General features: G+C 43.8%; 1 protein-coding gene across 1 annotated transcript in view; it reads left to right on the forward strand.

Moving 5' to 3' along the window:
* LOC144786064 (cytochrome P450 3A5-like) overlaps nucleotides 1-14913 on the forward strand; it is a 146749-nt gene extending 131836 nt beyond the window's left edge. The window contains exons 12-13 of the mRNA XM_078665009.1: nucleotides 673-835; nucleotides 14590-14913. Coding sequence (XP_078521135.1) covers nucleotides 673-835; nucleotides 14590-14691 — 265 coding nt within the window. The 3' untranslated portion in view covers nucleotides 14692-14913. The remainder of the gene's footprint in view (nucleotides 1-672; nucleotides 836-14589) is intronic.
* Nucleotides 14914-19394: the final 4481 nt, after the last annotated feature.

Consider the following 19394-nt stretch of genomic DNA (forward strand, 5'->3'; position numbering starts at 1 on the left):
TCCCCCATTTTTAGCATTGTGGCGGGCAGTGCTCTCAGCACCGCCCGCCACAATGCTAAAAATGTATGTATGCATTTGCATACACAAAGCGGTAGGCACCGTGCAGTGCCTGCCGCTTCCTGTATGCAAATGCTGGGGGTACCACAGGTACCCCCGTGTGCACCCCCACCTCTCCTTCACTCTGGGGGCCCGCAGGGGGCCCCCAGAGTGAAGACCGCATGCCTTTCCGTGGTGGCATCGCCACCACGGAAAGGCATCTAACTAAGCCCATTGTAATATGGCTGGCGGTGTCTAATAGACACCGCCACCATATTAAACCTTTTCCGCCTCGGCCGCAAGGCGACCAGGGCGGAAAAGCGGCGGACGGTCTTTCCATCCACCGCGGTCGCCACCCGCCATACTAATATGGCGGGGGGTCATTTATGTGAGGATGGCGTGGGCAATCCGCCCACCATCCTAATGACACAGGTACATTCACCCATATATCTTTGATTAGTGACACTGATTAGATTTAGACGCCCTGCTAAGGTGTACATGAGGATTGCAACACAATTCCTCTTACCTTGTGTAGTAGAGCACATGTCAAGGGAGTGCCCATGAGAATTTGCTGACCCCCTCAAGTACTTTGTTCTCTACACATTTGATAATGGCATTTTTCATCTTCGTTTCTAGGTTCACTAAAGAGAACATTGAGGCTCAGGAACCATACACCTTCCTGCCCTTTGGAGCAGGGCCCAGAAACTGCATTGGTATGAGAATGGCTCTGATTTCTATGAAGGTCGCCTTGACCATCCTGCTGCAGAACTTCTCCTTCCAGGCTTGCAAAGAGACACCGGTGAGTGATCAAACCCTAAGCTAATGTCAAGATGTGAATCACATGATTGATAGCTAAGCAAGTAATGAGCTTCTGTTGCGATCTGTTAAAATGATAATGGAAACACATCCACTTTCTCCGAATGAATATGTGAAAATGAGTGACTGAGTATGTGTGTGGGGGTATGAGGTAATTCAGCCAGTTAGATGCACTGTTGCTTATTATATCAAAAATGGTTGAACATATGAACCATAAATGTTGTTAGGCAATGCCCACCGCTCAACTTAATGCATTTCTTTGGGTTGCTAGCCCTCCCTTCCTAAGCCAATGTTCTCTGTACCGTAAGAAAACATTTGCATAATAGAAACCTCCTGCCTGATCATGCCTACATTTCCATGGACGACTCTACTTGGAACCCAGAATGCAAGCCAAGAGTTATACATGCAGAGAATTGTGCAGCTCCAGGGTAAATCAGACGCTATTCCACATTTTTGTATCTGTATTATGTGTTGCTTACCCAAACATAGAGGGGCAGATTTACAAAAAAGTGACGCATCTATAGAGATGCGTCACTTTCCTTGCGTCACCCTAAAAAATGCTTGCGCCACCATGGTTGCGCCGTATTTACAATACAGTACAAAAGGGGTGAGTGTTTGATTGGTTCAGATGCTCCGTCCATCACCACCCCCTTTTTTACCACTTTTGGCCGCCATAAGTGTGGCAGGAAATGCTCTGACGTGAGTCCCTTGCTCACTTTGCCACTGGAGTCAAGCAAGCCGGGCTGAAGAAGGCTGTAATGCCAAGAGACCGGTCCTCGGAAGCTTGTTTCCGGTCCAGGGAAGGCATGGCTTGGCAGTTCGGGCTGGACTGTTCCAATGAGGCACAGGGTCAGACTGATTTGCATATAGCCATGTCTGAACTGGGGTGGCAGAGTGGGCTAAAGAACGGTGATGGATTAAACCCAGATCTTTGACTGGGTGTGAGTGTTTGATTGGTTCAGGTGCTCTGTCCATCACCACCCCCTTTTGTACCACTTTTGGCCGCCATAAGTGTGGCAGGGTATGCTCAGACGTGAGTCCCTTGCTCACTTTGCCACTGGATTCAAGCAAGCTGGGCTGAAGAAGGCTGTAATGCCAGAAACCGGTCCTCGGAAGCTTGTTTCCGGTCCAGGGAAGGCATGGCTTGGCAGTTTGGGCTGGACTGTTCCCATGAGGCACAGGGTCAGACTGATTTGCATATAGCCATGTCTGAACTGGGGTGGCAGAGTGGGCTAAAGAACGGTGATGGATTAAACCTAGATCTTTTGACTGGGTGTGAGTGTTTGATTGGTTCAGATGCTCCGTCCATCACCACCCCCTTTTGTACCACTATTGGCCGCCATAAGTGTGGCAGGAAACGCTCAGACGTGAGTCCCTTGCTCACTTTGCCACTGGATTCAAGCAAGCCGGGCTGAAGAAGGCTGTAATGCCGGAAACCGGTTCTCGGAAGCTTGTTTCCGGTCCAGGGAAGGCATGGCTTGGCAGTTCGGGCTGGACTGTTCCCATGAGGCACAGGGTCAGACTGATTTGCATATAGCCATGTCTGAACTGGGGTGGCAGAGTGGGCTAAAGAACGGTGATGGATTAAACCCAGATCTTTAGACTGGGTGTGAGTGTTTGATTGGTTCAGATGCTCCGTCGATCACCACCCCCTTTTGTACCACTTTTGGCCACCATAAGTGTGGCAGGGTATGCTCAGACGTGAGTCCCTTGCTCACTTTGCCACTGGATTCAAGCAAGCCGGGCTGAAGAAGGCTGTAATGCCAGAAACCGGTCCTCGGAAGCTTGTTTCCGGTCCATGGAAGGCATGGCTTGGCAATTCGGGCTGGACTGTTCCCATGAGGCACAGGGTCAGACTGATTTGCATATAGCCATGTCTGAACTGGGGTGGCAGAGTGGGCTAAAGAACGGTGATGGATTAAACCCAGATCCTTTGACTGTGTGTGAGTGTTTGATTGGTTCAGATGCTCCGTCCATCACCACCCCCTTTTGTACCACTTTTGGCCGCCATAAGTGTGGCAGGGTATGCTCAGACGTGAGTCCCTTGCTCACTTTGCCACTGGATTCAAGCAAGCCGGGCTGAAGAAGGCTGTAATGCCAGAAACCGGTCCTCGGAAGCTTGTTTCCGGGCCAGGGAAGGCATGGCTTGGCAGTTCGGGCTGGACTGTTCCCATGAGGCACAGGGTCAGACTGATTTGCATATAGCCATGTCTGAACTGGGGTGGCAGAGTGGGCTAAAGAACGGTGAATGATTAAACCCAGATCTTTTGACTGGGTGTGAGTGTTTGATTGGTTCTGATGCTCCGTCCATCACCACCCCCTTTTGTATTTACAATACGGCGCACCCTGGCGGAAGGATTGACAGATGGGTCAGAAATTCTGACGCATCTTTTGGGGCTCAAAGTCACGCATTGCTGGAGTCGTGTCGCAAGCACAACGCAACTCCAGCAATGCATTTTGTGGCTTATTCCCACTACATTGCGTCACTCCTTACGCCTGCTCGAGCAGGCCTAAGGTTTTGATGCAGTGGCGTCCTAAAAGTGACGCAGTGAAATCTTGTAGATTTCACTGCGTCACTCTTACGAGGCTTTCCTGCGTAGGAACGCCCCCTGCATACATTATACCTGACGCAGGTATAATGTGACGCAGGGCTTTGCAACACGACGCATCTCCCTAGATGCGTCACGTTGTAAATAGGGCACATTGTTTGCGCCGCCGTTGCGTGACAAAAAGTGACGCAATGGTGGTGAAAAGAGGCGCAAGGGGCTTGTAAATATACCCCAGGATCTTTTAGTCTGAAGGGGTAAATGTGTGCTCCGACTTACCAATGATAGAAATGTACATCTGTACTGAAAATTCTAGATTCGTGGCAGATTAAATTAAGCCCTAAACTTTTATTTGTCATGAGTTGGAGCAATTACAAAACTTTCAGTCCAAGTCGCAAACGTTTTTAAAAAGGCAGAAATGTATTCCTGTGGGATTTTCACCTACTTAGAAAGATATGGAAAGTGGTAGGAGTGTTAACAACACCTTTGGGAAGCTGTCACTGTTTCCATTGAGTGCTCCTGTGTACAGGGCACTTCACTAGTCGAAAATTTAACTGGTGTGCATTTCAGTTTGCAGAAATCTGACACCAGAACATCTCCCACAGCAATCTCAGCAATTTGGAGAACTGGGTGTTCCCTTCTATCTTCCCCCTGTAAACACAATTATTCATGCAATTGACAGGAGTCATTTTATATGGCTTTTGAGATGGATAACGATAGTAAACGTTTGGTGACTATGCACAAGCTTGCAAGTCTGGTGGTGCTCACCTACTGAGGCTGTTTCCTCCCAGGAATGCTCACAAATCTGATTCTAGTAGTAGATTCGCTGAAATGTAAATTCCTCCATTCTGGCAGAATTTCTGTGTGAGCAAATTTCATTAGTGCATTTAGAGTTGCATTGGTCAGGACCTGATTTAGAGTATGGCGAACAGGGCTCTCTGTCATAAATGTATTGCTACCTTGTCTTCAAAACTCTCAGCCCGCCCACTCGATTTAGAGTCATGCTGACTGTCCCATGGGTGCTCCCATTGGCTCCATTGATGGAACAGTTACTCTAAACGCCTGACGGAGTGCTGCCTGTCGAAGTTAGAGCCTCAAACCTTCCTCCCTATCCCGCCAGGACAGATGGTTTGATGTCCTTTTTTCTGGCAGTCATTGCCAGGCAAAACCTTGTGGTGATGAACAGAAAAATGTAAATAAAGACGCCTGCTCTCGTGGAAAAACCCAATGGATGTGTGGGTCATTAGTTATTTGTTTTTCACAAACAAACTCACTTTAGAGTGTGACTAGAGAGGTGCCAGAGGGGCAGCTCCTCTGAAGTCAAAGATCACCGATTGGCCAGTGGTGATCTCCAAATTTAGTAGCCTGAGGTCCGGGCAGGGAGGCGGAGTAAAGTACTCTGTCGCCCCTATGGATGGCACACCGCCCGCCAAATACAAAATCAGGCCTTAAGTCTCAGGTAAGTCAGTGATTATATTTCGTATGCAGACAACCTAAGTATAACATGAGTGTGTGTTCCTAACTAGATAGCAGTCTCTCTTATTGGAAAGTAACCTCAAATCACTCTATATTGATAGATGTTTTCGTCTTTTTGTTTGTGTTTCTCCACACATTAAGGGGCATATCATCAAGGGTCATATCGCCGCTTTCCTGGCTTTAAAAGCCAGAAAAGCGGCGATATCCACATTGCAATATCAGCAAGCTCGTGCTAAGCCTTGTTAGTGCTATTTTCCATGAGTTTGCTCCCGTTTTCTAATCGCCCTGCTTGTCATCGCTAATGACATGCAAAGTGGCGTTCCGGAGCAAAACTTCATGGAAATGGACGCTAACAAGGCTTTGCTTTATTAAGCCTGCAGCAGACCCGCTTAGCGATAAGATTAATCGCGCTAAGCCCCGTTATCGCAGGATCTTAACACCTGCTTGAAAGTCGACTTAAGGTCACTGGGGCGTATCAGCAAGGATCTCCTCATCTCCTCCAATTTAACTCTTGTTTTCAGGCGATACTGCCGCTTTTCGCCGCTATTGCTGGATTTCATATCGCCTCAGAGATAGCCTTGATAATAATGCGCTATCTCGGCGTTGAAATCCAGCGATAGCAGGGGGGAGGTTGCAGGGGTGTACTTAAAAAAACAAACTTACCTCCTTGCTGCCACAGCCCTCCCTCTTTGTCTCTGTGACTGCTGGAACCAAAAAGCACACAGGCTCCCTCCCCTAAGCCAATGCAGCGTTGTTATTGGTCTGAGCGCAGTGGTTCGGTGCTCAGAGGGAGAATGGGAGGCTGGGCATGTTCCCCACCAGGCTGTGTAATGCAGCCTGGTGGGGAACATGCAAAGTGTGCAGGGCTGTTTGGCCGGCCCAAGAGGGCCGGCCAAGCAGTCAAGCCCACTTTGGAGTGCTGCAACCACTCCTCCTCCCGGACATCCCAGGAGCCCAGCCCCGCCCCACCCAACCTTACTGATGATGAAAATAAAATGACAATAACAGAAATATCTTTTGCTATTATCATTTTATTTTTGCTTTTACACTGCTCGGAGAGTAGTGGGGCAACACTCCTCCGCCTTAGCTGAGGAGCCACCACTGCTGTCTAGCCAGTTGTGGCATGGAGCACTACAAGACCTGTACAGGCTGAATCAGAGAGATGTCAGAGTGCAAAGCGGTGGTCTGTATAGACTTAACGTCATTGTCTCTTGACGAAGGGGGGGGGGGGAGTATGAGCGTCCTCATTATTATCAAGCACTTAACGTGGTTTGCAGAGGCATGTCCGTGCAACAACTAGAAATTATCTACTATCTCTGGGAGAAAATTGTTGTGCTCTATTGGAATGCAGCCTTACTGAGCACAGACCTAGTTTTAGATTGATAAGGTTCATTCTGGATTGATAGAGATCAAGAAGACCATAGCAACCACATATTACCACAGGACGACAGAGCTTTAATAGGATACTTCAAGACTTGCTGGGCCCTGGGAAGCCCTACGAGATGACCAAGCGTAGTCAGCAGGTTTGCACATTGGTGCATGCCTACTGCATCTCAAGGATCAATTACATAGAGATTGCTTCCTAATATGCCATGTTTGGGAGCAATATTAGATTATAGATCTGCATCAGATTCACCAATGATGGCAGTGGGCTTGAAATGTATTTCCAGCTCGCTTCAGACACTGCAGGATAGAATGCCTAGCAGATCAAGGTCCCTAGTTCAATGGCTTCCTTGCGCTAAGCATTTGGTTTCTGCTAAGGTTAGTGTCTAAAATGTGTTTGATTGTTTGTAATGGTCCCATGTGTTTATGCTGTGCAGGATTGTTGTTTATGTTATTAGTTATTGCCCGGACTGCTGCTTTAGTGCTGACTGTCAGTCTTTGTCAAGTCCACAACTCATGCTCTCGCCTCTGTAGTGATTTTGAGCAATAATGTAAGGTACACCACCCCCTTGCATCCATCTACACCGTAGGCAACCTGTACAAGCTACCTTGATGGCACTTATCGGTAACTCTGTTTCTTACTATTTCGCTATGCCAGTTCCCCCTGCTGCACTGAGCCTTTCATGCCCAGCCAGATAAGTGAATGGGCATTCCAGCTACTCACTCACTTTTCCATCAGTCATCAAAAACCTTTCTACAAACTGTTGAATATCATATGAATGTTGAAATTAACAATGATATGGTCCTGTGCATCCTGTGGAGCATAACAGAAGATCTTTACCTTCCGAGGAGCTTTGACAACTGTCTTGGAAATTATGCATAATTCCAGAGGTATGGGAAACTGTAACTGTTAGGACAACATGTGATTTGCTCATAAGGCAGGATGTGATTTACATATGGTGCTGAGAAATATGGTGGTACAAAAGGGGGTGGTGATGGACGGAGCATCTGAACCAATCAAACACTCACACCCAGTCAACAGATCTGGGTTTAATCCATCACCATTCTTTAGCCCACTCTGCCACCCCAGTTCAGACATGGCCATATGCGATTCAGTCTGACCCTGTGCCTCATGGGAACAGTCCAGCCCGAACCGCCAAGCCATGTCTTTCCTGGACCGGAAACGTCCATCACCACCCCCTTTTGTACCGCTGAGAAATATGGAACATTATACAACATTTGGCATTCTTTTTTTTTTTTTTTTTTTTTCCCCCAAAAACCTTTATTGTACCTTCTAAGTTACACAGCGGAATGCCTACAACCCGGCGGGCTGGCCGCTATACCAATTTGTTAATCATTCTGCAGCCGCACTAAGTCCTTATTAAAATAGCCGGCACCGTAAACAAAAATGCGACTGCCGCGGTGGAAAGGTACAGTACATGCATCATAGTCCCAAACAGTAGTGGTTTTCGATTTTCTATTTTTTCAAAAACAACAACAAATCAAACTAAACTGTAGGAATCACAATGCGGTCATGTGCTGATCAAAATCGGTCGTGTGCAACTAGTTCATTAAATGTTCCCCCTCGGGCTCCCTCCCGTTCCCACTAATGCTGCCTGAGGTGTACGTTTGCGCGCGCGAGTATATCCTGTCTAACTGTATTCCCTTGCAATCTCCCTCCTTCGGTTCTGCGCAATATCTCAACAAATTAGCCAATCTCATTGCCCATGTCCTTCACCCCAACACAGTCCTCTAGGACTACTAGCCCTCCTCCTCTTCCTCATCGGACACATCCTGGTCTTCCTCAGGCGAGGGATCACAGATCTCCCCTCTGTATACATTCCACTTGGTCCAAATTTTGTTCCACTTCCCCGGGCAGGCTCGATTAGAGTAGACCGCCCTCTCCGTTACCATCACCCTGTCCATGTTCAAGCACCATTATGTCTTGGTTGGCACTTCTGCTGCTCCCCAGCGTTGCGCGATATCCCGTTTTGCTACCATCAATCCCACTGTAACCCAAAGTTGACCATGTCTAGAGAGATCAGTGGGTTCCCATACATTTAGGAGGCACCGCTTTGGTTCAGGCAACAATGACACCTCCAGTGTTTGTGAGATTGTTCGTAGTATTTGTTTCCAATATTCCTGAACCCGGGGACACTCCCATATGGTGTGAAAAAATGTGCCCTCCTCCCCGCACCCACGAAGACAATAAGGGTGTTGTGTCCTGTGGATGCGGTGTAGCATGGTTCTTGTGTAGTACACCCTATGTAACACTTTCAGTTGCACAAGTCGCAGTCGTGCGGAGATGCCCACCTCCTTAGGAGAAGCTATCGCCTCATTCCATTCGTGTTCGTCCATGTCACAGGTGTCACCCTCCCATTTCCCCTTTAAAGATGTCGTCGGGTCCGGCAAGTTGTTAAGTAGTTTACGGTATGTGAGAGACGTTGCGCGTTCAATCATAAAGTCAGTGAGGAGGCGGTCTTCCAGTGGGGACGATTCTGGCAGATCTGTGTTCGGGGGCAGAGCAGCGAGCAATGCATGTTGTATTTGAATGTATCTGTAGAGCTCCCTTTCACTCAGGTCGTATAGCTCTCGCAATCTATTGAAAGGTATTACCCCTCCCCTCTCCCAGAGATCTCCCACCGTGGATATCCCTATAGTGTCCCAGTGTGAGAACCCCTGGCTATTCCTCATGTTACCTAGGGCTCGAGAGTCCCATAGTGGGGTAAGCTTGGTTATTTTCCCCTTCCAGCCCAGAGCCGCTGTCGCTGTATGCCATAGCGTCACCGTTAGTCTGGTGGGTCCCACCAATTTGCGCAGTTTGCGTTGGTCATACACGGGAGCCAGTAAACTGTTAATGCCCAATTGTGCCCTATCAGCCTGAAACGCTGGCTCGGTTTGTGGAGTGTGCAGCCACTTGTTGATGGGTTTAAGATGTGCAGCCCAATAATACAGTTTTAGATTAGGCAGCGCGATACCGCCGTCGTACCAGCCTCTATGCAATTTGGGTTGTGCGATGCGTGCTGGGAGGTTCCCCCATAGGAGATTGGATACCAATGCCGCGACTTTTTGGAAGAATCTCGGGGCCACCGGGTAAGGTGTGTTTTCAAGTACATACAAAAAACGGGGCATGGCCATCATTTTATACAGTGCAGCCCTGCCCAAGAGCGTTAGTGGTAGCCCCAACCAAAATTTAACGTCCTGCTTGAGTCTTTTTAAGTGGGGCCCAAATTTTTGTCCATAAATTCTGTGGGGTCACTAGTAATCTGAATACCCAAGTATTTAAATGACGAACCAGCTATCTTCAGAGGGCAGTCTGCATTGAGAGCCGGGACTTGTCCCTTCAGAACATACAGTTCCAGATTGGTCCAATTTAACGTATATCCGGATACCCTACCATGATTATTGCAGAGATGTAATAGAGCCGGTACCCCATTTTCTGGAAACATTTGGCATTCTTGATCAATCTTGATTTGTTAGCTCTTTGGGCATTATATTATTATGAGGTCCCTCAAATGCATGAGCTGACCCTGGCCTATGATAACATCAGTTATCGTGGTGTTTTCAGGTGCCGTAGCTATATAATATAAGCACTGCAAGTGTTTTACCCTTGACATACAGTTTAGTTGAATTGACACACACATGACTTGCTTCCAAAGGGAAATGTTTTCTTGTGACGACCTGGATAGTGTAGTGGATACTTTGATTATTAAGTTACCCCCCAAATAACTATCTGAAAATCTTGTGTTTTCAAGCTCATATAGATGGAAGTTTCTACTGTAAAATGAATTACTTGGCCCAATCGTCTGTATAATATAAAACCTCCAAGGATGGCCAAGAATGTCTTAGGCTCACTTAGTGCAATATGAGGTTGATAAACGTGCTTTTCCTGGAGATACATTAAGCTCCCACTATGGATTTGGCTAGTAATGGGAATGGAATTCTGGAATGCCTTCACCCACCTGAGCTCAGACAGGCCTGTTCTGATTAGCACCATGTTTTTAGTCCAGCATACTAAAGGGTTGGAAAGCTGTCTCTATGAACAACTGTTTAGTTGGAGCAAGACTGGGGGTGCCTGGTGGAAAACAGAGGGGCAACTCATGGCTTTACTCACCATCCTCACTCAGGTTGTCTGAGCCATTCGGGGATAGGTGACCTGAACCAGTAGTAGCAAGAAACAGTAGTGAGATAATGGCCTACATGGAAGGTGTGCAGGGTTTACCACCATGATGTTGGATGTGTGTGCGGTGAATTTGCATTGTCCTGGATCGCAGAACCTCTGAGGGCAAAAGTGGTGGAAAAGGGGTCTGGTAAAGCTCCTGCCTGGAACTACACATTACCCTATCATTATAACTTTAACCCATACACACAAATTAAGACACATAAACTACAGATACACACTTCGGAATTAATTGTACTTAAAGAAAGAAAAAGATTAGAGCAACTAAACACATAGGGGTATATTATCAAGAAACGGTGTTAAAATGATTGCCACTTTAGGGGCAGGAAACTGACGCTAAAGCAATGATAATGGGCTTGATAATATGCCCTTGTGAATTCCCATAGAAGCCCATGTTCTGGTGTGAACATGGGCTTCTATGGGAATTCTCAAGGGCATATCATCAAGCCCATTATTGCCGCTTTAGCGTCAATTTCCAAGCCGCTAAAACGGCGATAATTTTAACGCTGTTCTTGATAATATGTCCCATAAGTACTTGGGAGAGCACCACATTGCAGCCCGATTAATTAAGTCCTATTGTAGAATGTTCTCCACACCATGTACATGATGAAAGTGGTCCTGCCTTGGTTGGCTGAGCCACGAAATAGAGTTTAGGCCTCATCCCTGGTACATTAGGTAAATGAAAGAATGTACAGTGGTTGAAGGTGATATACCCAACCCAGTATCCCAATCTCTTTGAGAGATGGCAGTCATGATGGTTGAGGGACCAGAGTTGGAAAGAAGGGTAGGTTGTCGACCTGAGGATGGATTTGAAAGACTGCAGTCTGGCTCCCTGTGGCAAGACAGAGTAAATAAAGAGCAAATATGCCGCAACAGTCTGGATGGCGGAGGCTTTCTCTTGCATTTCTCACGTATTTCATTCCCAGTATCCCTTTACTTCCAGTCTTTGGACCAGAAAACGTAACCTTGTCCAAATTCAGTTCAGTTTGAGGCTACAGAGATGTCTGCCAATAGGTTCAGCCTCCCTGACCCTGTGTCCCCAACAATCATCATGGGAGGGACGATACACATGTTTTTTAACATTACGAATAGTTCTGCCAATGAAAATGTCACGTTACTATATCTTGTTGACAGAACAGTTAGAACTAAAGGTGTGGAAGCAACGTGCAGCTCAATGTGGAGACTCCTGCTGGGGAAAGCAGGGGCTTGAGCAATATTGCTATACTGATTTTTCTTTTTAAAAGTAAATAACTCCAGAATCCTGCTACATGACTTGAAGTATTAAACAAACTATTGTAAGTAACATAAAAAATCTAAGAGGCTGCCAATTGCAGTGTGAGTAACACAACCCACAGCTTCACTGTCTAATTTCCCCAAAGTTAAAGAAAAATAAGAACAAAATAGGAACAAAAAGTCTGATATTGCTATATACATGAGTTCTTGCAAACGCATCTCATAAAGTGGGAGTGCTCATGTGCAAATTGTAAAAGTGCCAGACAGCAAACACCCACTTACCAATATTTCTCCCACCTTCGTGGCCATTGTCAAGGTCACAACACAGAGCCATTTACTCAAATTAGAGAGAAGTATAAGAAAAATATATACATTTGTACATATATTAATGTAATTCCTTAATTAATAACCAACCTTTTCTTTCACTGATGAAACATCACTGCTCATACTCCATAAATGTAATTGGTGATGTTTTCATTTGTCAAAAGAAACGTGTTGGTAGTGTGTAAGTAACCTGTTAGGTTAGCTGGGCCAGGATTTCGCTCTCAGAACCTGATAATAAATAAATCCTTCAGAGAAATCAGTTTCAATTATCGTTCACTTCACTGGGCAGTTTTCACACAGCACTATGCGACCAGACAGCACAACAAGCAGGTCCTTTAAAGAACAGATGGGACCAGTGCAGTCCTGTCAAGTGTCACTTATCACTCGTGACGTTAACCCATTTCATTACACCAAAACTGGCTGGTTCTCATGATCTACCTGGTTGTAGGGACAGGGTTCTGCTGATGTTAGCAGGACTCGCACCCTCCACCTATATGGATGTGTTATAGTAATACAACTATAAGGATGGGTCGTCCAGTGCTTATCGTCTGCCATGTTTGTTTTCCACTTAACTTTTACTCCTAACAAAGGAGTGGAAATAGAAAACTGTAATACAGAGCCCATGCCATGAATGTGTCTAGATTTAAATGACCCGGAAAAAGGCAGAAACGATCCCTGTCTAGATTGCGCCTAGACCATAATATTTTACTCTTTCCAAAAAGGGTGTTAAACTACAATTTTGATTTCTTAAGAATAACTTACAATAGTATCGCTTGCAGGGTATCAACTATCACCATACTGTGTTTTCGGGCTGGGCGTGTCGGGCTTCTACTCACTGCTTCAAAGGTGATGGTTGTGGTGTTCCCCACTAACAAGGACTCTAGAGACTTGTTCTGTGGTGGAAAGTTGGCCTGCATTGCCTCCTTCACTCTCTAGGCAGCTGTGCACGGGCAATCAAGCCTTGACTCCAAGGTGGCGTTGGGCTGAGGCTAGGTGTTGCACACCACAATTCTCACAGTTGCATTAATGATATGAATTACAGTCAGAGGTTTTGTAAACATACAATTGTTATTAATATGTTATTATGTAAATGTATGTAATGTAGGAAATGTAAGAATAAGCAAACACTCCCAAATCGTGCTGTACAATACAAATACTAAAGAAGTGACAATGCAGTGCTAAAATTAGTTCAGTACATAACACTCTGGACCATTCACATAGTTAGACAATGTAGTGGTTCATGTACGGTTCACAAGCATTTTGTAAGATTCTCCATCCTTACCTAGTCAACAGTGATGCATTATAAATTTAAGGACTGCAGTCTTTCTGCTGAACAATGGTAACTTTATCTCAGGTTCACAAACCTTTAGCGTTTGTGAGCCTTGTTACCACAAACGCAGAATACAGCTAAACCAAAAGCAAGAAAGCAGTAAATCACTTAACAAAGTTCATAAAATGAAATGAAGTGGTCGAGAGGAGGCAAGTGGAGGGTGGAGGGTCCCTTGTCTCTCAGGGTGCACAAACAGTGTCAATGAAGAAGAAAGTTTGCATTGGGTCCCTCAGTATGAGCAACACTACAACTGTTGTCAAGAACAAAAAATGCACTAGAGATGAAGCAAAAGGGGGCAAAATAGGATTTTTATTTATTAATTTTTTCCTATTCCGTCGTCTTTTGACCACCCGCCTTACCACCCCATCACACTTACCTGCACCGGCCACCGTTGCTAGATGTACACATTGTTAGAAACGTCATTTGTTAGAGGAAGACCCTGATACAGAGAGACAATGACCTTGGGATCTGGCGACTCTGAGACGAGGAAGAGAAAAACGTTGATATTGTGGACAGTGGATGAATATTGTGGGGCAGAGAAAGATTGTTCCCACCTCAGGGAGGCACTTATACGGGTACAGGGAGACATATTCACCAAATCTGGGACAACGAGACATAATCACTGGGAGACATGAAAAAAGTAAGACACAAGTGGCAAGTATGGGATATGGGTAGGTAGACACGAGGACCTGCATTCACCTGCAAAGACTTCAATATGCAGGAATCTCCACTTCCAAGCGGGAATGCAGCCTCAATGAAACCCACAGTTTTGTAGCAAATCATCTCTTTCCAGCACATGCACGTGATTGTATTCAGAAATATCAACCACAGAAAGATTGTGCTACTAAAATATCGTGGCCAAAACATCAAGAAGAAAAATGCATACAGGTAAGCATTGACTTACTACTTTTAACTCCACGTATACATACCGTGAAGATATATATCATCAAGGTATATATTTATGGAGTTAAATAAAATAAACTTATATTTACCTATGTAAATTTACCTTCATGATATTTGTGTCCGTGTTATTTTGTTCACCGTATCCTGGTATCACGATATCCTGGAGTCGCTATTAAGGTTGAATACCCATGCACATGATGTATATTTAAAAGGTCCGTGGAAGCCTGAAAATTTTAATTAGCATTATGATGTTATGCTGAGTGTGCCAGTGCATTCTTGTAATGAGGGAAACCCCATTCTGGCATTCCCATGCCATGTATCTCCTCTCCATATTCACCAAAATCACAATTTCTTTCCTTTAGGTCTCCCTGGAGCTAGACACCAAGGGATTCATCCAACCCAAGATTCCCATTGTTTTGAAACTGGTCCCACGAAGGAAAGCAGCGGCACAGCAGGAGGAATAACATTGGATTTAACAATCAATCTCTTAAACCTTATCTAATCTTGTGCCAGCTATGATGCCACACCAACACCACCTGCCACCTGACAACAATATAGAAAATAGTTTCTACTCTAAAGCTTGCTTAGTCAGGGCCCCGCCTGGGGACTGGGCCACTGACTGTAGCGCTACATGTTTTGTACTTTTCTCATCCCCGTGAAAACAATAAAAAATAATTTGAACCATATCTCTTGCACTACTGTATGTCTTGCTCTCTACTGAATGAGTTGATGGGTTCTTGCCTGTATCACTTTAACCTCCAGATATATCCCATTGTGCAAGGTATGTCAGAAACTGTCGTGTGGCTTGGGTCCAACAATTTTGCGGGCCCTTATTGGTTTCCCGTCTAAGTTGTAACACGTAGTTTTAGAAAGCAAATATGTTGTGCCCTTACACAGGTAGACACAGGTAGCCAAGTAGAGTTTAGTAGACGTATTTATTAGTTTCATGTAGATAAATACTCTTTTGATATATTTTTTGCTTCCCTTGGGCCAGCTCATGCCCTGAAGCTAAAACTAACAGTGGATTTTTACTGCTAGTTTTTAGGATGACAGGCTTATCATACTTAGAAACTGAGCTATTTCCTAGTAGGGGCCACTAGAAGGTCCTGATGAGTAAGCAGTAGGGGACTGCTTACGAAACATGTAGACCTGGTAGTAGTTATTTGCTCTACCTCAAAACCCCCTTCTTAACGTCCCCAGCTAGGGAAGTGAATAAATTGTTTTTTTCCACTAGCCAGAGGATTTTTAGCTTTTTTAATTCCCACACATTACTAGGTCCCTACACTTCACTGACACCACTCACCTTGCACTGTCACATAGCCTTGTCACCTTATCAGTGCTCCCGCGTAGTTAGTCAGGTCGTAGCACGCCCCGCCCCGTAGAGGGACGGGAAGACCCCAATGATGAAGCATGACACTAATGGATTTTTTTAGTGTGTGAGGGGTATTTTAACAAGCACATTGTGCTCTCATCTTTACCACCCTAAGAGAGAGTTAATTATTCCACCACCCACAAAAATAAAAAATAAAAATTTCACATCACCACACATTGATAGAATCTCTTTGTTTATGCATATCGGATTGGAGGGTGATTCTGTCAAGACCTCTTCACTTCCTCTATTGTTTTGGGATAAATACATATGTCCTTATTCATGTTGCCAGTCATCTCTCCAGCCCTGTTTCCAACTCTTAGACCAGCTCTGTTTCCAGCTCTTACACCAGCTCTGTTTCCAACGCTTACACCAGCCATGTTTCCAGCCCCACCAGGAGCAGCCTCCCTGATGCTCAGCCCATCTCCAACTGTCACCACTCATCCACACAAGCACCCAGGCATTCCATTCATCACAGTCACACCAACATTCCGTTACCATCTCTCTGGCTGAGCAGCTAGGAGACAGCTAAGCTGGATTACATAAAATGAAACTTAAGAGGATAAAACACTATCCCCTTCCTTTTAAAAGAAAATTGAAAGTGTAAGAAAACAAGAGAATAACTATACACATGAAAATTTACAGAAGAAGTAAAAGTTCCAACTCAGGGAAGCAAAGCTAAATACCACTTCACAAGGGTTGAAACACTGCGTAATATGAAGGAAGGACAAATATTGACAAGTAAGATAAAATCAAAAAGCAAGCAATATCCCCATCCTTCCCAATAAACAAATTCAAAATGTAGAGAAGGGCGGACCACACCCCAGGACAAACACCTGAGGCCAACAATAGGCAACAAGGCTGAAACCAACACGAACAATACATGTATACCACAAAGTGAACAACAGAGAGAGTACACACAGTGAGGCGCAGGGCGACTTTTACACAACAACAGCTGAAGTGCAGGGTGACTTACACAGAACAGCATGTAGCGACTCACATACAAGACACAAATTGTGAGTCGCAGGACGACTTACACACAACATGTGCAGCATAACATGACTTACAAACACATTGAGACCCAATAAGCAAACCAAACGTGCAGCGCAAAACGACACACACACACACACAAAGTGAAAATAGGGCTAGCACCCATAACCACACACCCTATGTTGGGATGGACCCTTCTACAGCACAACATTTAAATGGGGCTAACACCCATGACCCAATCCTGTGTAAGGGTTAACTCAAAAACACGTGAATATGGGAACCAACCCATAAGCCTACCCCCATGTAGAGGTCACAAAATGTCCCATGCAAAGGTATCAACCCAGGCCAAAATTACAAAGGACAAACACTGGCTATACAAAAAGACAGATTATACATAACTATAACACAAAAGACTATACTGATATAAAAATATTTTTTAATTATATTGATAAAAAAGATTAAACACATAAATCACGTATACATGATGACTTGATACAATAAAAAGATTTTTTGATAATGATAAAAATGAAACATTTGTTCTAATAATAAAAGGCTCAAGGGACAGTATTGTCGTTTTAGATAGTATTTGCGTGGCTGTAGTCTGTCAACGCGTTTCGACACGTCGTAGTGTCTTCCTCAGGACAATCTTTTTTTGCAGCCAAATTTTCTAAAAAGAACAAAACATTTTTAGCTTTTCAAAATATATAGTACATTGTGCTATAGTGATCGGATGCACTCTTTTCTTATTTTATTAGCGTTTCTTTTTTTGGGTTTTTCTTTAGCCAGGTATAAGGAATAGATCACTTATTTTTCCACTGAAGATAGCCAAAAACAGGTCCTGACCAAAGTCTAAGAACACATATCCCATGGTGAATCTTGGCATAAGTCTAAGATTATACATTATATAGAATTTTAAATCCATTTGATAAATACAGATGATCGTATGTTTAGTTAAAAAATGTTCGATAAATGTAGAAAGTCACATCGTGTGGGTATTTCATAATACACAAATGTAGATAGTCACATCTTTGGACTGTACATCATACTCAAAATAGAAAGAAAGGTAAGAAAAAAGGGGGAAAGGGTAAAGTAGTCAAGGATATAAAAAGATATTTTTATTCTTGTAGCTGGTGTATCTCATAGGGCTAGTTTGTTCAAAAGTTTACATGTTCCCTACTGTTTGCATTTTCCTAACTGTTTTTTACTAGATTCTGAGACATTTAAAAACATGTCGGTTACTAGATTTAAGACTTTTTTTTTAAACTTGTTGGTTGGACTGACCTATTTTATATCTACTTACATTAGATACTTTCTCCATTATGTTCAGGCTAGAAAAATCACTTACCTTTGTGTATGAGATGTACTCGAGCTTTCTAAAATTTCTGTGGTTTCTGGTTAAATTCAGTTGTTATTTATCGGGCCTGAATAATCATAGTGAAAAACAAAACAAACACAAGTTTTAGATTATGTCCCATACTTTTCTAGCTATTCTTTATAACTAAGGCTAGGAAGTTTGAAACCATTTTTTGAGCTCTAAAATGTATTACCTCTATGCAATCCAGTTTCATTTGATACAAAAAAGGCTTTTTAACTTATATTAAGTGCAGCAAGGGCTTTTCGATTTTTATTCATACAGGTATGTTTTTATCCTTATCTATGTTCATATAGTTATAATTTCCGACTAACACTTACATTCGAGCTTATTTGCTTGATCATAATTATTCTTATTTGTATACATTTATTAGCACTCTTTAATGCCATTGTTCTATCTTTGGTTGGTTGTTATGCTTTCGTATTCATTTTTACTGCAATCAGTCATTGCTTATCTTGTTTCCTAATGAAATTGGAGGCATTTTTTACCTGGAGTGGTTTCTTTTGTATTGTCATGTTTTCACAACAGAATACGAAGAAATGAGGCACCTTAATCAACTCGTTATGTCGGTATGTGAAATCTGGGGGAACAAGATGCATTTCTAACTATTCCATCACATCGCTATATATTGCTTCAATATGAAGTTCCTAATTGCATAAACGCGAAGCGATATTTGCATATTCTCGCGTTACCTTTTTCAAAGGATTTCACTGCTAGCTTCTCACTCTTCGTTTCGGAAATGCGTAGCCAATATTTTCATCAAAACGAATATTCTGTAATAGGAGTAAATATTAGGACATAGAGTTAAGGACTGACAGAGCGTGTACAGTAAACTTTTTCTTAAAAAATAGGTGCACGGCTTCTTACCGCCACGAATGATACTTTCACTCCGAGATGATTCAAGATGTTGTTAATAAAGAAAACGCTAAGGACGCCATGTCAGCTCTGGGTATTACCACCTCGACACTAAACAATAGAGACCGATGTTTACATTAACTTTACTCAAAATTATTTATTTTAGTAGTTTTTAATGGAGAAACAAGGCGTGTTCCTACCTTCTATAGTTACGCTGTCAAGATCTGAACCGTGAATTCCTAATGTGAAATTCCAACGGTATGGCCGAATCTTTCTCTTAGCGTGGAGCAGATAAAAGCTTCTAAACACCAAGACACGAGGACGTTTTCAGAGCGAGGGTTTTTAAAATCTAAGGAATTAAGACAGCAAAAAAATGACTTTGTCTCAAATATTCTAACGTTTGAAGAAAGAGAAGGGTTATTCTCTCTTCCTATTCGCCATGTTATATAGCGTTTCCCCGGTCCTCGTAAGCTTACCGGTTCGTTTTCTTTTGCTGTAGTATTTCCATGGCACGATCACTGGGTCAAACAACGAAAGGGTTTGTAAGCCACTTTTCGATTGGTATTTATACAGAACTATTG

This window comes from Lissotriton helveticus, chromosome 10, assembly GCF_964261635.1.
Source record: "Lissotriton helveticus chromosome 10, aLisHel1.1, whole genome shotgun sequence".
Classification (NCBI taxonomy): Eukaryota; Metazoa; Chordata; class Amphibia; order Caudata; family Salamandridae; genus Lissotriton; species Lissotriton helveticus.